Source organism: Bos mutus, chromosome 1, assembly GCF_027580195.1.
Source record: "Bos mutus isolate GX-2022 chromosome 1, NWIPB_WYAK_1.1, whole genome shotgun sequence".
NCBI lineage: Eukaryota > Metazoa > Chordata > Mammalia > Artiodactyla > Bovidae > Bos > Bos mutus.
In genome coordinates this window covers 109,042,851-109,058,592 of record NC_091617.1, presented here as the reverse complement: position 1 = coordinate 109,058,592, position 15,742 = coordinate 109,042,851, and the positions used below count along the sequence as shown (strand labels likewise).

The 15,742-nt window shown below is 41.4% G+C and overlaps 1 protein-coding gene across 5 annotated transcripts in view; it reads right to left on the bottom strand.

Annotated features, from left to right (window-relative positions):
• The window catches only part of VEPH1 (ventricular zone expressed PH domain containing 1), a 288,546-nt gene that overhangs the window by 155,652 nt on the left and 117,152 nt on the right, over positions 1–15,742 (bottom strand). For all 5 annotated transcript variants that reach the window (XM_070374201.1, XM_070374213.1, XM_070374197.1 and 2 more), the window contains exon 6: positions 12,947–13,156. In XM_070374201.1, the coding sequence (XP_070230302.1) occupies positions 12,947–13,156 (210 nt within the window). The remainder of the gene's footprint in view (positions 1–12,946; positions 13,157–15,742) is intronic.

The window sequence follows — 15,742 nt, the reverse complement described above, 5'->3', positions numbered from 1 at the left end:
AGTTTTTCTGCTACATGTGTGCCCCCTATCCCGCCAATGCTCCCCTTTTCTGTTGCTGCATTTTGCCTTGGGTTAATTATTTCTGGTCTCATAGCAATGTTTTCTCATAGCAATGTTTTCTCATAGCAACGTTTTCATTGTGAACCTCTTGAACTGCTTGCTGGAGGTAAGCAGGGCATAAATAAATAAATAAATCAAAATATGCAAACAAATTGCAGCTAATAGGATGGGGTTTGAAGGTAAGGCTGGCCAGGGTGTGCTTGAAAGCGAAGGTCTGAAATGTACTAGCTTGGAGGAAAAAATTACTTCCAAAGTGCTTTCTACTCACTTGTGAGCTCACCTTTATGTAAACAGTGGAAATAAAGCAGAACAGCCTGTTTAGGATTTTTAGATAAGGCTGTGTTGAGATCTTGAACGGACTCATAGTCCATTTTTATCTTAGTCTTTTTGGGCTTCTCACAGTTTTGAAGACTACTAAGTTCAAGATCATAGTGTTGGTAGATTTGGTTTTTGGTTCCATAGAGGAAGGGGACAACAGAGCTCCCTGAAAACTCTTTAATAAGGGCACTAATCCCATACATGAGGGCTCCACCCTCAAGACCTAATCACCTCCCCAAAACTCCACCTTTTAATACCATCACTTTAGGATGAGTCTTCAACACAGGAATTGTGGAGATGGCTGTGCACATTTAGACTAGAGCATGATGTAATTTTGCCATTTCTCAGCAGAATAATAGAAGCGTCACCTCATTGTATTCATTGTTTTCATTTTATCTACTTTGTGGGATACTAAAACCCATGCATTTAGCCTTCAAAGTAATTCTCACTTTCTAAAGTGGAAGATGGTAGAATATTTCCTTCAGGAAATCTCTTTAACTTCCCATTTCTTCCCATTGCCCACTTTCTCTGCCAATTTAATCTGTACCTACCAGTCTTGAAGAGAAAGAGTTGATCACTAAATCATGTTTTGGGAATGCAGAGCTATCACAGAGAAGGTGGGCTCTGGGAAGTGTTTCGAAGGAGGAAGAAATATTTGACTGAGGCAGGGGCCATTGTCACAGCTGAAGAAAGATTGTCTCTTAAGAAGAACATAGTAGAAGGAAGAGCCAGAGAAAACATAGACAGCAATAGGAGTTTAGTATAATCCAGGGATCTCTAAAATCAACCAAGAAAATAAAGACTTCAGTAACAGGAGATAGGAAAGTGTTTGTTTTCCACTTTTCTGGGTGAATTGCCAGATATTTGAAACTCTATGGAACTGACACAGCACTGAAGTTGGGAAATCTACAGTTCTGAAAACATTCACTTTCCAGGCATCTCAAATTTATTAATCGTAAATAGCAACTATTTATTTACCTACTCTAGATGTATTTATTACTTAACAAGGAATAAACTGATGCCAAGATACCCTTCTCAATGTAATTTCTTTTCTGTTATCTACATGTAAATAACAAGACTCATTCTGGTTAATGCTAAGAACTCTAGCATGAACATTTCAGTGTGACAGTCCATTGCTGATCTGCTGACTGTCAGATACATCTTTTAGAGGCTGTGAACTAGCACTAAGCTCCCCACTCCTATTCACTACTAAATAAAACCAGGCTTACTGTTTTTGATAAATAAGAAAGAGAGCTGAAATGTAAATATCAGCTCAAATAGTACAGTTATGGGTATGCAATAAAACTCATCAACTTTCAAGTGTTCTTGTCATAATTTTTGAGAGTAAAATTATTTTTAAAAAACCACAAAAACCCTTAACATCATGATGACACTATCTCTGTGTCAAATCGTGCTGGGAGTTTTGGGGATGCTTCTAGATCCTGGTTAAAATATGATGAGTCAAGTAAAAAGAAAAAACAAGAAAAAAAATTGGAAATTTAAGCAAAGGAAAATCTTGTATATACACTCCCTAAGTTATTATGTATAAAAGTGCTAATTAGGAACACTCTCCTCATCCTTCCCCCATCACCACCCCCTTTTCCACAGGAGTGGAGATGGGGTGAGGAATTCTAGGAATGTTACATAGGAAGTATCAAAGCCCAGTGCAGGATCCTTTCTAAGAGAAGAAAAACCAGAGCCCCTTCCAACAACAGAAGGGTTGATTTTTATTAAATATTTAACTCTGCTCTCTCTCCAGTGCCTTGCCCTCATCAGATGTGTGACAAATGCTCAGAAACTGTGTAACAAATACTGCTTGATGTTCCCTGGGTTTCTGTTTACTCTAACATTGCCAAAGATGGTCATTTTTAAAGGTTATTGACTTATTACTTCGTAACAAAATGAGTCTTACAAAGAAACTCTGGGGGTATGGCTGTGTGTGTTTATAAACCATACATGAATCATGCATGCAAGTACACATGTGGGTATGTCCAGACCTCGGGGGAATCCTTGAGTAGATAAACCCTATGGGAGCTGGATCCTTGAGACCAGTGCATCTTACACTTTCATGTGCACACAGATCACCTGGGGATCTTGTTACCTTGTAGGTTCTGAATGTAGTTCCCAGTGATGCCCAGTGCCAGAGACTACACTTTGGCCACCACACAGAAAGAAGACCAATAGAACCTGAAAACCAATAGCTACAACCCATGACTGGAACCCTATGTCTGTAGTGTTCCTGGTCTTCCTTATGACCTGCCATGTCATCAGCAGCTGTCTACTAGCATAAGACCTATACTAGTGTTAAGTTCCAATCTCGATCTAACAGCTGGTCAGCAAATATTTGTGGTTCATATGCTAGGAACCCATTGCAGGGGTGGGCAGTGCAGGGGGACAGAGAAGTATAAGGTACAGCGCCCTCTTTTGCAGTGCTTAAAGCAGGTTAGGATTGGTGCGTGGATTCATATACCAAGTGAACGGAAGGCAAATGCAACCAGAAGTCAGGTGCAGACTCGACGTTGCAGATGTGCACTCTCCCATGCTTAGAGAAGGGGAGATGATGATGGCCGGGGAAGGTATGGAAATGAACTTTTCTGGGATCGGGCTCCCCAGAAACAGACCCTGGGATGATTTATGTGCAAAGCATCTATTTGGAAGTTCAGGAGATGAGGATGGGAGTTGAAGAATGAGACAGAGAAGGGAAATAGCTGGGAAAGGGTGCCTGGGAATTCTGGGAAAGGGTTATCTCATTAGAGGGTTGACAGAGTTGAGGTGTAAATACCCCCATCGTTGGTTGAAGGCTGCTGAGGAGGCTGGGGGGATATTCCTCATATATCTATCCTGCCATGCATGTTAGCAGGGTGGCTTTGTGAAGCTGAGGAAACCCACAGGCTCAGAAATGCAGGTGCTGGCAGTTAAAGGGGCTGGCTTATGCTGAAGAGATTTGTCTGAGGGCTATGGGCAGAGCCAGGTCTGTGCTATAGCCTTTGAAGAGCAGCAGGATTTGAGCTGGAATTAGGAACTACTTTATCCTCTCAACTCACCTGCTGTCAATGCCCAGCTGTTGTTTGATGAATCCAATATTCATTTACATCTTAAGTTCAAGCCTAGAAGGGTAAATCACTAAGTAGAAAATTTCTGCTTTTGCTGCAGCAACCACAGGCCTACTTCCTCACAGATATTGGCATAAGAAAGTCAGAAGTCCCCTCTGAAAAGAGGAGATGAGATCTGTGGGGATCAGGCTGACAGTCCTTGGGGCTCAATCCTGAGGAGAGACTGGTCAGGCAGAGGCCCCTTCAAGGACTTGCCAAGCTCTCCCCTCAAAGAGGCACTGAGAGCTCTCAGTGGTTTGGTCAGTTGGCCTAAATTACAGTTGATAATTACAAGACATTGTTGAAAATTGCTGCAACATGTAACTTTTGTAACCATTATTTACTATCCTACATTTGTAACTATTTGTGGGGACTGTTTGTCCTTTTACCAGGCTCTTTAGTTTCTTGGAGATGCTGAGGTACACAGTATTCATTTGCTTGTCCACACAATAAAGGGAAACAAAACACTGGTGACCTGGACACCAGTGATAAATAAGTATAGAGAGAGAGGGTAGAAAACAGGACCTGTCTGCGGATGGATGAGGAATGTCGCCGTCTGGAATGAGTCTGCACCAGCTTCAGCCCTCTCCCCTCTTCCATTATCCATTCCACGCCCCAGGCACGGTTTCCAGAAGGCTGACGGCCTTCCCCCCGCTACAGCAGGCCATTGTAGCTGCTGTGTCCTCCATGGATACTCTCCTCCTCCTCCCCTGACATCATGCTATCATCCAACAGGCCTCACTTAGAACATGCTTCCAAACTCCGCCACCCAGGGTGACTTGTTTCCTTCTTGATACAGATCAGAAACCGGTAGTAACGGGCACCAAAATAAACTTTAATAATCTATTTGTATATCTCTGTCCCCCACCAGCCCGTATTCACTGTGAGCCTCCCTAGGGCAGAGACCATGTCTTTCTCCTCTCTGTGTCTTCATCACTACCAGTACTCAGGCTTGCATCTAGAAAGAATCATCGACTCATCCTTGCATCACAGACACAGGTTAAGGAAAATCAGTTCTATTATGTGAAAGAATATTCTGTACATACTTGAAGTTTTTTTTTCTTTACACTTTGTAAGAGATTATTAATATCATTTACAATTAGCATGTAACCTTTTTACAATATAAAACACAATAAAGCTATTTGCATTTTGGAAAAAAAAAGAAACTTCCCCAATCGATGACAATTCTGTAGTAGTAAATAGCTACCAGCTGGCGCTGACCAAGGCTTCCCAAAGACTCTGAGCAGACCAAGTTTTATCTAGATTCCCCACCCTAGGGGAAACTGGGGTGTTTAAGTCACAGGTCCTTCCTTTTGTGGAATGGCGCCCAGAGTCTTTAGTCTTGACCTGCAAGCTAAAGGTGCACAGCATCCATCCAGGTCCTGTATCGCAGGATGTTTTTCCACAGCCAGGATGAGGACAGTAATGTGGTTCTTGTTGCCTTTGTCATTCTTTTCCTTTTCCTCCTGAAAGTGTTTTTGTGGAAGGCCTGCCGGATGTCACAGAAACCCGACCTGGGCAAGATGTGTCACTTCTCTACTTGAAAAGTGTCCATGACTCTGAGCCCAGAGAGGATGTAATAAACACGCTCTGGTGCTTGGCCAGCATATTCCAGCCAGTTAGGAAAACAAGGCAGAGGGCACAGGATTTCACGCCCACCCTGGCAGAGGCCAGGCTGGGAGGGCAAGCCATCTGATTCTTCACAGGTGCAGACTGCTGGTTTCCAGCTAAGGAAAACAACTGGCTGTAGCATCCTTCCACGTGCTATGAGATCATGTGTAAAAAGCAGCTTAGGGCATCTCTGTTTCCACCATATGGGTTGGTTGCCTTGTGGGTCTGGCATGGGATGGGCAAAACACAGCTATGGAGGGTACCAGTGTGTGTCTTCTAATGAGATGAAGTCCTGGTGAGGATGGGGCTATTAAACTAAAATTGCTTCAGTTCATTTATCTGAGACTTACGTAGATGGACAGAACACATGAATTCAATTTGTCCTCTCCAGAAATGAAAGCCATTCCTAAAGGGCTCTCTTTTTCACGTGGACCCACATTAGAAGAGAGGGTTGTAATAACTGCAATATCTAACCAAGGGGCTGGGACCACTTGTATGGCTCAGAGAGTCTAATGGGTAAAGAAAACAATGAAAAAGAATAAAGCCTCTGGAACTGAAGCATTCTACTTCAGTTCTTCCTGGGCAAGAAAAGTCAACCTAGTCTGGATTTAATTTAGACCACTTCAGATTTAGTTAATGACAGGTTTTTTAAAAAAAATTGATGCAAACTTATTTGAGTTGTTTTTATAGGTGAGGAGCTGGGGACCACCTGCCCTTTATGGAAAGCAATGCACTTCCAGTGCCCCCAGGAAAACAAGGCCTATTTTAAATTATAAAAATTTTTATAAAATGTGGCTTTATTATTGTTTTTGTTATTTTTATTCCCCTCAGGAATGGTGGTCTGTAATATAAATTTAAAGCAGATATATATTCCACACTGAGAAAAAAATTATATATACTAGTTACTTGTTAACAAAGAAAGAAGATACAGCCAGTCCTACTTTATATCTTTAATGGAACATATAGTACCCATTCCTTTTATTTCTGTCCTTATTTTGACCCCACATACCCATCCATTCAGCCTCTTTCCCTGAGGAGCAGGGAAGAGGCGCATCATTTACTTGTTGCTGTCTTCCCTGATTTCAGTCTGTTGGACTTAAGTTCCAGTCTGTATCCAAATAAATGCAATGAGAAAGCCCTGGGCACCACTCAGGAGGTAATACATTGCTGATATTTATTGAATGTTTAGCAATTGCCAGACACTGTTCTCCATGCTTCAGCTGATTAATTCTCACAACAAAATTAGGAGGTAAATAATATTGCTATTCCTATTTAACAGATGAGAAAAATGAATCAAGAGAGGTGATGTAACTTGCTAAAGGCCACACGGCTGAGTCAGGATTCAAACAAAGGCAGTCTGACTCTTGAGACACCCTCTTAGCCACCATATTACAGCGTATGGATGTCCCCACATTCGGGCAATGGATTCTTACATAGACAGATCCCAGGTGGTGAACACTGCTTAGTCTACAGTGGTGAATGTTCCTCCTGGGTACTACGCTTCAACCAGCTTGCTGCCTGTGAAGTCCTCGCATATGAAAACCTCTTTTCATGATCCATTCAACATCATTTTTCTCTGATGTCACCTACCAAGGAGCCAGGATCTTTTGGAATCATAGACAGACATGCCTCATCATATGCTTTCTAATTAATAACACCAGGTCCCCTGTCAAACTCATTTTCATCTTTCACCTACTAGATAAATTGTACAGGCTCTGAAGTATCAACATTTTCCATCTTAATATTTTCCTCGCCTTCCTCTTAAGTTATAGTTATGTCACCTAGAAGAACTAGATGCTTGATTGAATGAAAGTGGCTAGTGAGAATTCAACCTTCAAATTCTTAATGATTAATAAGAGTGCTCCCAAATACTCACGAATTCTTTTGGCCACAAGTGAATTCAGATGGATAAGGTAAGATTCCTTCCTATGAGAGCTCAGAGGCTCATGGAGAATAAACAGACATGGACAGGCAAATTATGACTTGACACAGTCAGTATGACCTTTGCTGCTGCTGCTAAGTCACTTCAGTCGTGTCCAACTCTGTGCGACCCCATAGATGGCAGCCCACTAGGCTCCTCTGTCCCTGGGATTCTCCAGGCAAGAATACTGGAGTGGGTTGCCATTTCCTTCTCCAATGCATGAAAGTGAAAAGTGAAAGTGAAGTCGCTCAGTCATGCCTGACTCTTAGCGACCCCATGGACTGCAGTCTACCAGGCTCCTCTGTCCATGGGATTTTCCAGGCACAAGTACTGGAGTGGGTTGCCATTGCCTTCTCTGTATGACCTTTGAGATACAGCCAAAGTGCCATGGGAATGTAGAAGGGGTAACTGCCTAAGAGAACCGAGAAGAGCTTACACAGGGGGAGGTGACATTTGATGTGGGTCAGGAAAGATAAGCAAGAGCAGGGGATGGAAACTATCCAGCCAGAAGAATAGGCTGTGAAGATGATGACATATGTCAGTGCAAGGTATGCTCAGGGAAGGATGTAAAATGGTAATAGAACACAGAGGGCATGGAATAGCCTGGACAGGTAAGAGCTAAAACTAGAAGGAGGGTAGGGCCAAGCCAAGATGACGGCATCCGATAGGCAGTGAAGGAGCCAACGGAAGACTTTGTGGAAGGGAGAAAGACCACACTTGCACTTTTAGGAAGAAAACTGGTAATTTAACAAAAGATACATTGGAGTGGGAAGAAGACATCTGTCTCATTAACCCTCTCCAGCTGGGTAGAATTTTATTATATTTCTGTTGCTGTTGTTGTTATTATTACTGCTGTTAGATGAACCGTATCAAGCACTTGCTGTATGCCAGGCACTGTGCTAAGGGTTTTGTATGAATTCTCTGGATATAAGTCTGGGGATGGACCCTCAGAAGCTACTATGTTATCCTTCTATTGTCTGGCACTCTCCACTACAGTTTCCTCATTTGAGAAAGACAGAAGGACCTGTGTGTTTTTGCCATGCTGAGGATGCATCTGATATTAATAAAATAGTATTTCTTATTTATGCATCTGCTTCATCTGAGCATACCACAAAAGTGGGGTGAATCCTGGCATGATGAGGAGCCAGCTGTGTCCTTTACTGGACAGGCCAAGGAAGGTGCACCTCAGAGGCAACCACTCATCAATTATCCCAGAAGAGGATGGATTTCTCTGCCCTTTGGTCCTCCTAGTGTTACCCTCCATCCAACAGATGCACGTTAGGTGCCAGAACACACCTGAAAATTGCCTGTGAGTCACTATACAGCTTCCTATAGGGACACAAACACTATATAGCTATTAAGCATGGTTTCATTTTAAATTTGGGCAAAAATATCCCTGAGGTAATTTGGAAGAGAGAAAAAAATAAGAAACTATAGGATGTTAATTTTTGTTTTATAGAACAGCTTCCCTCTGCTACACCAGCAGATGGGAAGATTGTGACTGCTATCAGCTGTTGTAAACAGTTTGCCTACCCAGATGGGTCCTGATATGAAAGACAGGTGCATCTGGTATGCTTCCCTGTAGCCAGCCCTGCAGTTCCTACACCTGTCTTCATGCAGGCACAGAACATAAGGCAGAAGTCAATTAATAATGTGTGAGACTGATTCCAGGCCGACTCCACTCTTGAGGTTATGCCAGGCCTGAGGGTCACAAATCCCTGGAGAGCGGCACACCCCGGTTCCCCTTAAGGCTCAAACACTGTAGTTTGGTGGAAGGCAGGCAATAAGAAAGGGATCAACAGTAGGCTCCAATCAATCACCAACTGTGCATCTCAAAAGTCATAGCAAGATATTCCAAGTTGCATTGGCTTTTCTGCATTTCTAAAATCTTTTAAATCCTAGCAACAAATATCATCTAATACTTGGCACCCCTGAGTACATCTGAAAATTTTACATGGTGTCAAAGAGAAAAAAAATTTAACTGAGTCAATTTTTAGATAAGACCAGAGTACGATTGAGAGAGAGGATCCTAGGGCCTGAGGTCACTAGGTTATTGCAGCTATTCCATCATGAACACCTAAACATCTCCACGTCTCATATATCCCCGTGTCCCTTTACCTCACGTATACCAAGCTCTCCATGCTGAAAACAGTGGGATCTTTTCAGGGCAAAGTTCCTGCTGTTCTCTTTTAATTGCAATTTCCTCCTCCATGGGTCATCAGGAGCCTGTACTTGACTTCTGTCCTCAAACCCACCTGGCAATGCACTTCAGTAGCTTCCGGTTTCCTTCTAAAAAGAGGCTGGGTAGAAATAACCATACACATATATCTTGCCTATTGGTTTTGGTCTTTAGGAATATGGCGCCACAAAAGTTTTAGAATATTGAACAGGTTTACTCCAATTAAGCAGTTAATAGCCACTTAGGTTGTTAATTCTTGGGACAACTGAGTTTTATCATTCTTTAAAACTAAAGGGTGATATTTTAGGCATTATTTCTGAATAAAGGATTCTGACTAACATTTAAGGTAGTTTTGTCACGCTGATCTTGAATGAAATGGAATAATGGAATTCAAGAATATCAGTGCCGGAAGGGAGATAATCCAATACAAAGATATTATATATATTTTATATACGTGTGTGTGTGTGTGTGAATTTAATAGTTATTTAAGACTCCTTGTTGGAAAAGGAAATGGCAACCCACTCCAGTATTCCTGCCTGGGAAATCCCATGGACAAAGGAGCCTGGTGAGCCTACAGTCCATGGTTGCAAAGAGTTGGACATGTCTGAGCAACTAAACAACAAACAGCAACAAAGTCTCCTTGTATCAGTCCTTAATGAGGCTTCATAAACATGTTTCATGTCTGCATAATAGTTTAACAATAAGTTTCTAACTTCTTGCTGTTGGCAGTGAATGTATTTATGCCTAAATCTGTGGGATTTTCTTGAACATTGTTTCCTTAGCATACGGATATTATTTGTTTTGGAGGAGAGAAAAGAGACCCAAAGAAAAGAATCACTTGATGAGTTGCAAAAAGACATTCCTTGTCCTCAGGCATTCTTTATGTCCTTCTCTTTTGATTAACTGGGCATGTGGCCACCTAAATCCAGACTACACATTCCAGCCTCCCTTGCAGCTATGGTCATCTGCAGCTTTGTTTCATTTAGCCAATGGGATATAAACAGTAGGCTGTATTTGTCTGGAAGAGTCCTTCTCCCCTCTCCTCTATTGGCTGAAATGCTCACTTGATGGGTGGAGATGAATAACCATCTTGGACCAGGAGATGGAAGCCCTGTGCTCTTTGGTATGCTCCAGGATGGGAGAGCAACAAAGGAGAAGGGGGGCCTAAGTTTCTGAAACATGGGGTTCTATACTGACTGCCTTCTAGACTTCTTTATGTGCAAGAGAAATAGATGTGTATCTTTGTTTCAACAATGTTTGTTTTGAATTTTTGTGTTACCCTTGACCATATCCAATCTAAACTGCTGTGTCAATAGTCTGGAAAAGTTTTAATTAATTATCATGACTTTATGGAGGAAGGCAGGATGGGTGATGGACAAAGCCTGATTGACTCTTGCTTTAAATATATTATGCCAAGGGATCTCAAATACTGATCCAAGAAAAGGTGTATCAGAATTACCCTGGCAGGCCAAAAATATAGATATATAGATACAGGTATATAGGATTGGAACTAAGATCCCACGTGCTGCACAACCAAAACAAGAATTACACTGGTAGAGGCTGGGGAGGCCCCTTTCCTGGAAACTTTGATTCAATAAGTATTCTCTAGGGTCCAAGAACTTATATTGTGGAAAGAGCTCCTAAAATAATTCTGATATCTATATATCAGATATATAATAATATCCCAATACGTTTGGACAGTGTTTGATCTAGAATTGTTCTCTGCTGACGAACTGAATCAGAAGCATCAGAAAAAAATTTTTTTCTCTCTCAAACACAGATGCCTGCATGGGTATGTGAGAATGAGATATAGAGATAGAGCAAGAGCAAGAGAGAGAAAGAAAAAGAGACAGAGAGAGACAGAGAAGAGAAAATATTCTGGTAGTCTTAATTTTGAAATCGGTGATTCCTCAGGCTCTTTGGCCCCCCTTTTCTCTCTATACTCACCTGGAGCCACACAAATATCACCTAATATTCTATTCCCTCTCAGATTAGCCTTAGTTTAGATAAACTGACAGTGGCTAGAATTGTTTTTTGTTTGTTTTGCTTCACTTACAGATTACATTTTCTGGAGAGGTGTAGTCACCTCCAATGTGCATTATTACATATTGTTGTTTAGTCCCTAAGTTGGGTCCGACTCGTTTGTGACCCTATGGACTGTAGCCCACTAAGCTCCTCTGTCCATGAGATTTCCCAGGCTAGAATACTGGAGTGGGTTGCCATTTCCTACTCCAGGATGTCTTCCCCATCTAAGGACCGAACCCTCATCTCCCACGTTGGCAGGTAGATTCTTTACCACTGAGCCACCAGGGAAGCTCTTACTACACATTAATGATTCATAAATGTATTTGTGACAAAAAGAATGATAACTTAAAGATTCCAAGGCCTTGCCCATCAGAAGTTGAATTTTTTGGTCCATGCAAAAACCTGCAAGGTCAGCAGACCCAGTCAAACAGCTGTCGGTCACAGTTGGCCTAAAAGCACTCGGGCATACCACAGGTTCTCCTGGCAGCAAAGGTGACGGGGCACAGAACGTGTTACCAGAAGGCAGATCGTGGCAAGCATGAGACATTCCAAACAGCAGTGAACAGAAAGGGATTATGCTAAGCAGCATGTCAGTACTGAGTAATCCTTTTACAAGAGCCACTGTCACACTCATAAGCACAGGCTGCTTGGGGCCCAGTTTTCCCACCTTCTTCTGGGAAATTAAAGGAAAAAGACTCTCCATCAGGAAGAAGCCTGGCATTCACCAGCTCTCCACAAATCTCAGCAGAAATCAAACAAAACAGAACCAAAGAACCATTTTAAGACAAAATTTGAAAACAGTGCTAATGATACCAAAGATCTAATTCCAACTGGGTCACCAACTAACCCAAGCTGAGTCTCAATGAGTCACTTAACCTTTCCAGTTTTTAACTTTCTTCTCTGTGGACTCAAGAGGTTAAACTTGGTGAACTATGAAATCCTTTTTAAGAGCTAAACAATTTTATATTTATCTAATAGGAAATATATAGTATAGGTAAGTGCATGAAGTAAAAGCCTTCCTCTATCAATTACACATTTGCTTCTATTTTTAAAAGATAAAAATCCTCAATTTCAACATAAAATCATCAGACAGACATGCATATGTGTATACACATGCATGCACACACCCTTCAGAACTTTAATTTCTGGAAATTCTTTCTTAGTTGCCTAATCCCTACAAGCTCTGATGGCATCCTGTTGCTGCTGCTGAAAGATTTTATTATGCAAATATTTAGACTAGGACTTTCAAACACCCTTGAACGTTTATTGCACTCTCCAAAGGAACATCGTGGAGAGGGTTCAAAACGTACTGAATCCAGGCACTTATTGACAGGATAGCTATGGGTCCTCATTAATAGGCAGTCTCTGAGATCTAACTCCATGTTTACTGACATTCTTGGGTTAAGCAGAATGGCAACCAGAAATGAGATGAAAATCTTGCTGGTTATTGTTATTACGAAGTGGTCTCCATCTATCATTGGGCTTTCTCCATTGTAACCCTTCCCCTTCCTCGGTGACATGTCAGCAATAAAATCCTCACTTCCTGAGCAATCCATATAACCCTGCTACAACATGCCCTTGATCCAGAGGCCACTGTCCATGCCAAAAAAAAAAAAAAAAGAGAGAGAGAGAGAAAGGGGAACTTTCAGAAGTCTCAGGACATATCTGAATATCATAGAGCTCCAATGGATTAAGTGCCAATGGAAATTAGGGAAATGAAGAGAAAAAAGCCATACTTACTTCATCCACATGTCCGACAGCCCCGTAGATTCTCGCCATTTGTCCAATGAGGTAGGGGGATCTCTCAGCAATCTCTTTCAGCATTGGAAGAAAACTGTTCAAAGCCATTGGCTTGTAGCCTGCAATCTCTATGAGGATGCTTAGGATGATGTCGTTATGGGTCGAATCCTTCAATTGCCCAATTAGGAAAGGAATACACTTCTGAACCACCTACAGGAAGAAAAGAGAAGAAGAAGGGAGAAAAAGAAACAGAGGAAAGTTAATTAAGTCAGAATCAATCTAATACTTTTTTGTATTCAATCTGAACTCAACACATTCTGAGATTATTACTCTTGTTGGAACGCAAGCAAATCTCCCAAGTCTGAAATTTAAAATTTACAGTAAAATTTCAGAGCCTTCAGTTTCCTTTGCTTTTTCTTTAAATCTGTGCTCTGCAATTGAAGAGTTAAGGCTACAAAATGCTTAAACGCTGCTACTCACTCATAAGTCAAGGTCTCCTGTGTTATGTCCTTATCAGTAGCGTTACATTTCCTCCAAACCACCCTGAGAGCTTCAGCTTTTTTTTGGAGGGGGTGCCCTTATATGATAGCATTCTCCTCCAAAATCACTGCAGATGGTGACTGCAGTCATGAAATTAAAAGATGCTTACTCCTTGGAAGGAAAGTTATGACCAACCTAGATAGCATATTCAAAAGCAGAGACATTACTTTGCCAACAAAGGTCTGTCTAGTCAAGGCTATGGTTTTTCCTGTGGTCATGTATGGATGTGAGAGTTGGATTGTGAAGAAGGCTGAGCGCCAAAGAATTGATGCTTTTGAACTGTGGTGTTGGAGAAGACTCTTGAGAGTCCCTTGGATTGCAAGGAGATCCAACCAGTCCATTCTGAAAGAGATCATCCCTGGGTGTTCTTTGGAAGGAATGATGCTAAAGCTGAAACTCCAGTACTTTGGCCACCTCATGGGAAGAGTTGACTCATTGGAAAAGATTCTGATACTGGGAGGGATTGTGGGCAGGACGAGAATGGAACGACAGAGGATGAGATGGCTGGACGGCATCACTGACTTGATGGACGTGAGTCTGAGTGAACTCCGGGAGTTGGTGATGGACAGGGAGGCCTGGCGTCCTGTGGTTCATGGGGTCGAAAAGAGTCAGACACGACTGAGTGACTGAACTGAACTGAACTGAAAGACTCAAGGAGAACATTATCAAGTAGCATTCTCAGAAACTGGTTGTGCTGTCCATTATCAACTGTGCTGCAAATATTCAGAAGAATGAGTTTGATCAGTAATTACATTGAATTGAAAAGCATAGATGGCATTAAAAAAAAGAGTAGGGCAACTATTTATTGAATATTTACTATGTACCCAGAATGTCTAGAGATTCCTAGAAGGTAGGATAAAGGCCAGAATTTTAAAACATGGTCTAAAACATGCTCAGTCCCTGCTTGCCTACTCCTTAGACATCATCTTAGACATGCCCACCTTGTTCTCTCAACTTTAGTAACAATGTCATTTGTCTCTCTCTCATATTCCTCTCACCATAAGACCTTTGCACATATCATTCCTTCTCTGTAATAAGGTCTTTTCTACTACCTCATTTCACCAGTTAATTCCTAGTTATCCATAGAATATCAGAGGGTTTCAATTTAAAAGAGAATATAAGTATGTAAGAGATCCTTGACAATGACTTTGATTAGAGCCTTCAAATTAGAGAAATATGGTGTGGAAATATTTAAAATAAAAATAAAGCAGGAAAGAGCTCTTCCTTTTTCTCAGTTTTCCATTTGGACCACAAAAACGTTACAAGATAAAAAACTACTAAAGTAAAATAATATCTACCATATTCTCAATATCCTAACCTTTCTTAGTTTTTAAAGTCTTTAACAATATAAGGATGCAATAATTTGCATTAAGGAGAATGTGACTTTTTTGTGGAATGGTGTCTCTATGTTAACACAGAGACACATTGCATACTGACAATTTAATGAATTGTTTGTCTGCTAAAATAAAAGGATTACAAAAAGAACAACCTGGGGAAAACTGAGCAATAAAAGTACAAACTATTAGTCCATTCATACTTCTCCCATGGTTATTTCTTTTGTTTGTTGTTGGTTTGCTGTTTTGGTAAGGCAGACTTGAAATGTGACTTCCGGTATTAGGATTAAAAAATCTGATGCACAGCTCAACCTGCTGAACTCATAAACTGACCCCCTGCCAAAAACCTGCTTTTCCCACCTCTCTAGCCCCAGGTGTCTCCCTTCGTATAAATGACACTGCCATTCTACCTGCTCAAGCCAGAAGTCTGAGAATCATTCTTTTTTTACAAGGTGAGGGTGGGGGGGCTTGGGGGTGAGGGGGTGTTGGGGAGGGAGGAATCATTCTTGACTACTATTTTCCCCTTTTCAGCAGCTTTATCTGAGCAGTCACCAAGTCCTATTGATTCCCACCCCTCAAGTATCCCACATATGAGTCCACTTCTCTTCATGTCCATTCATCCATCCATTCACTCATTCACAAATTATTTATGGAGTCCTTTCCATTTGCAAGGTGCTATTCTAGGTGCTACAGTTAATGTTGTTAACAAGTCTAACAGGTTGTCATTTCCTCCTCCAGGGGATCTTCCCAACCCATGGATTGAACACTTGTCTCCTGTGGCTCCTGCATTGGCAGGCAGATTCTTTACCACTGAGCCACCTGGGAAGCCCATATATATTATCTTATATATAAATATATACATAAATTTATAAATATAAATTACCCTATATGTAAATTTAAACTTGATATTCATATCCAGTAA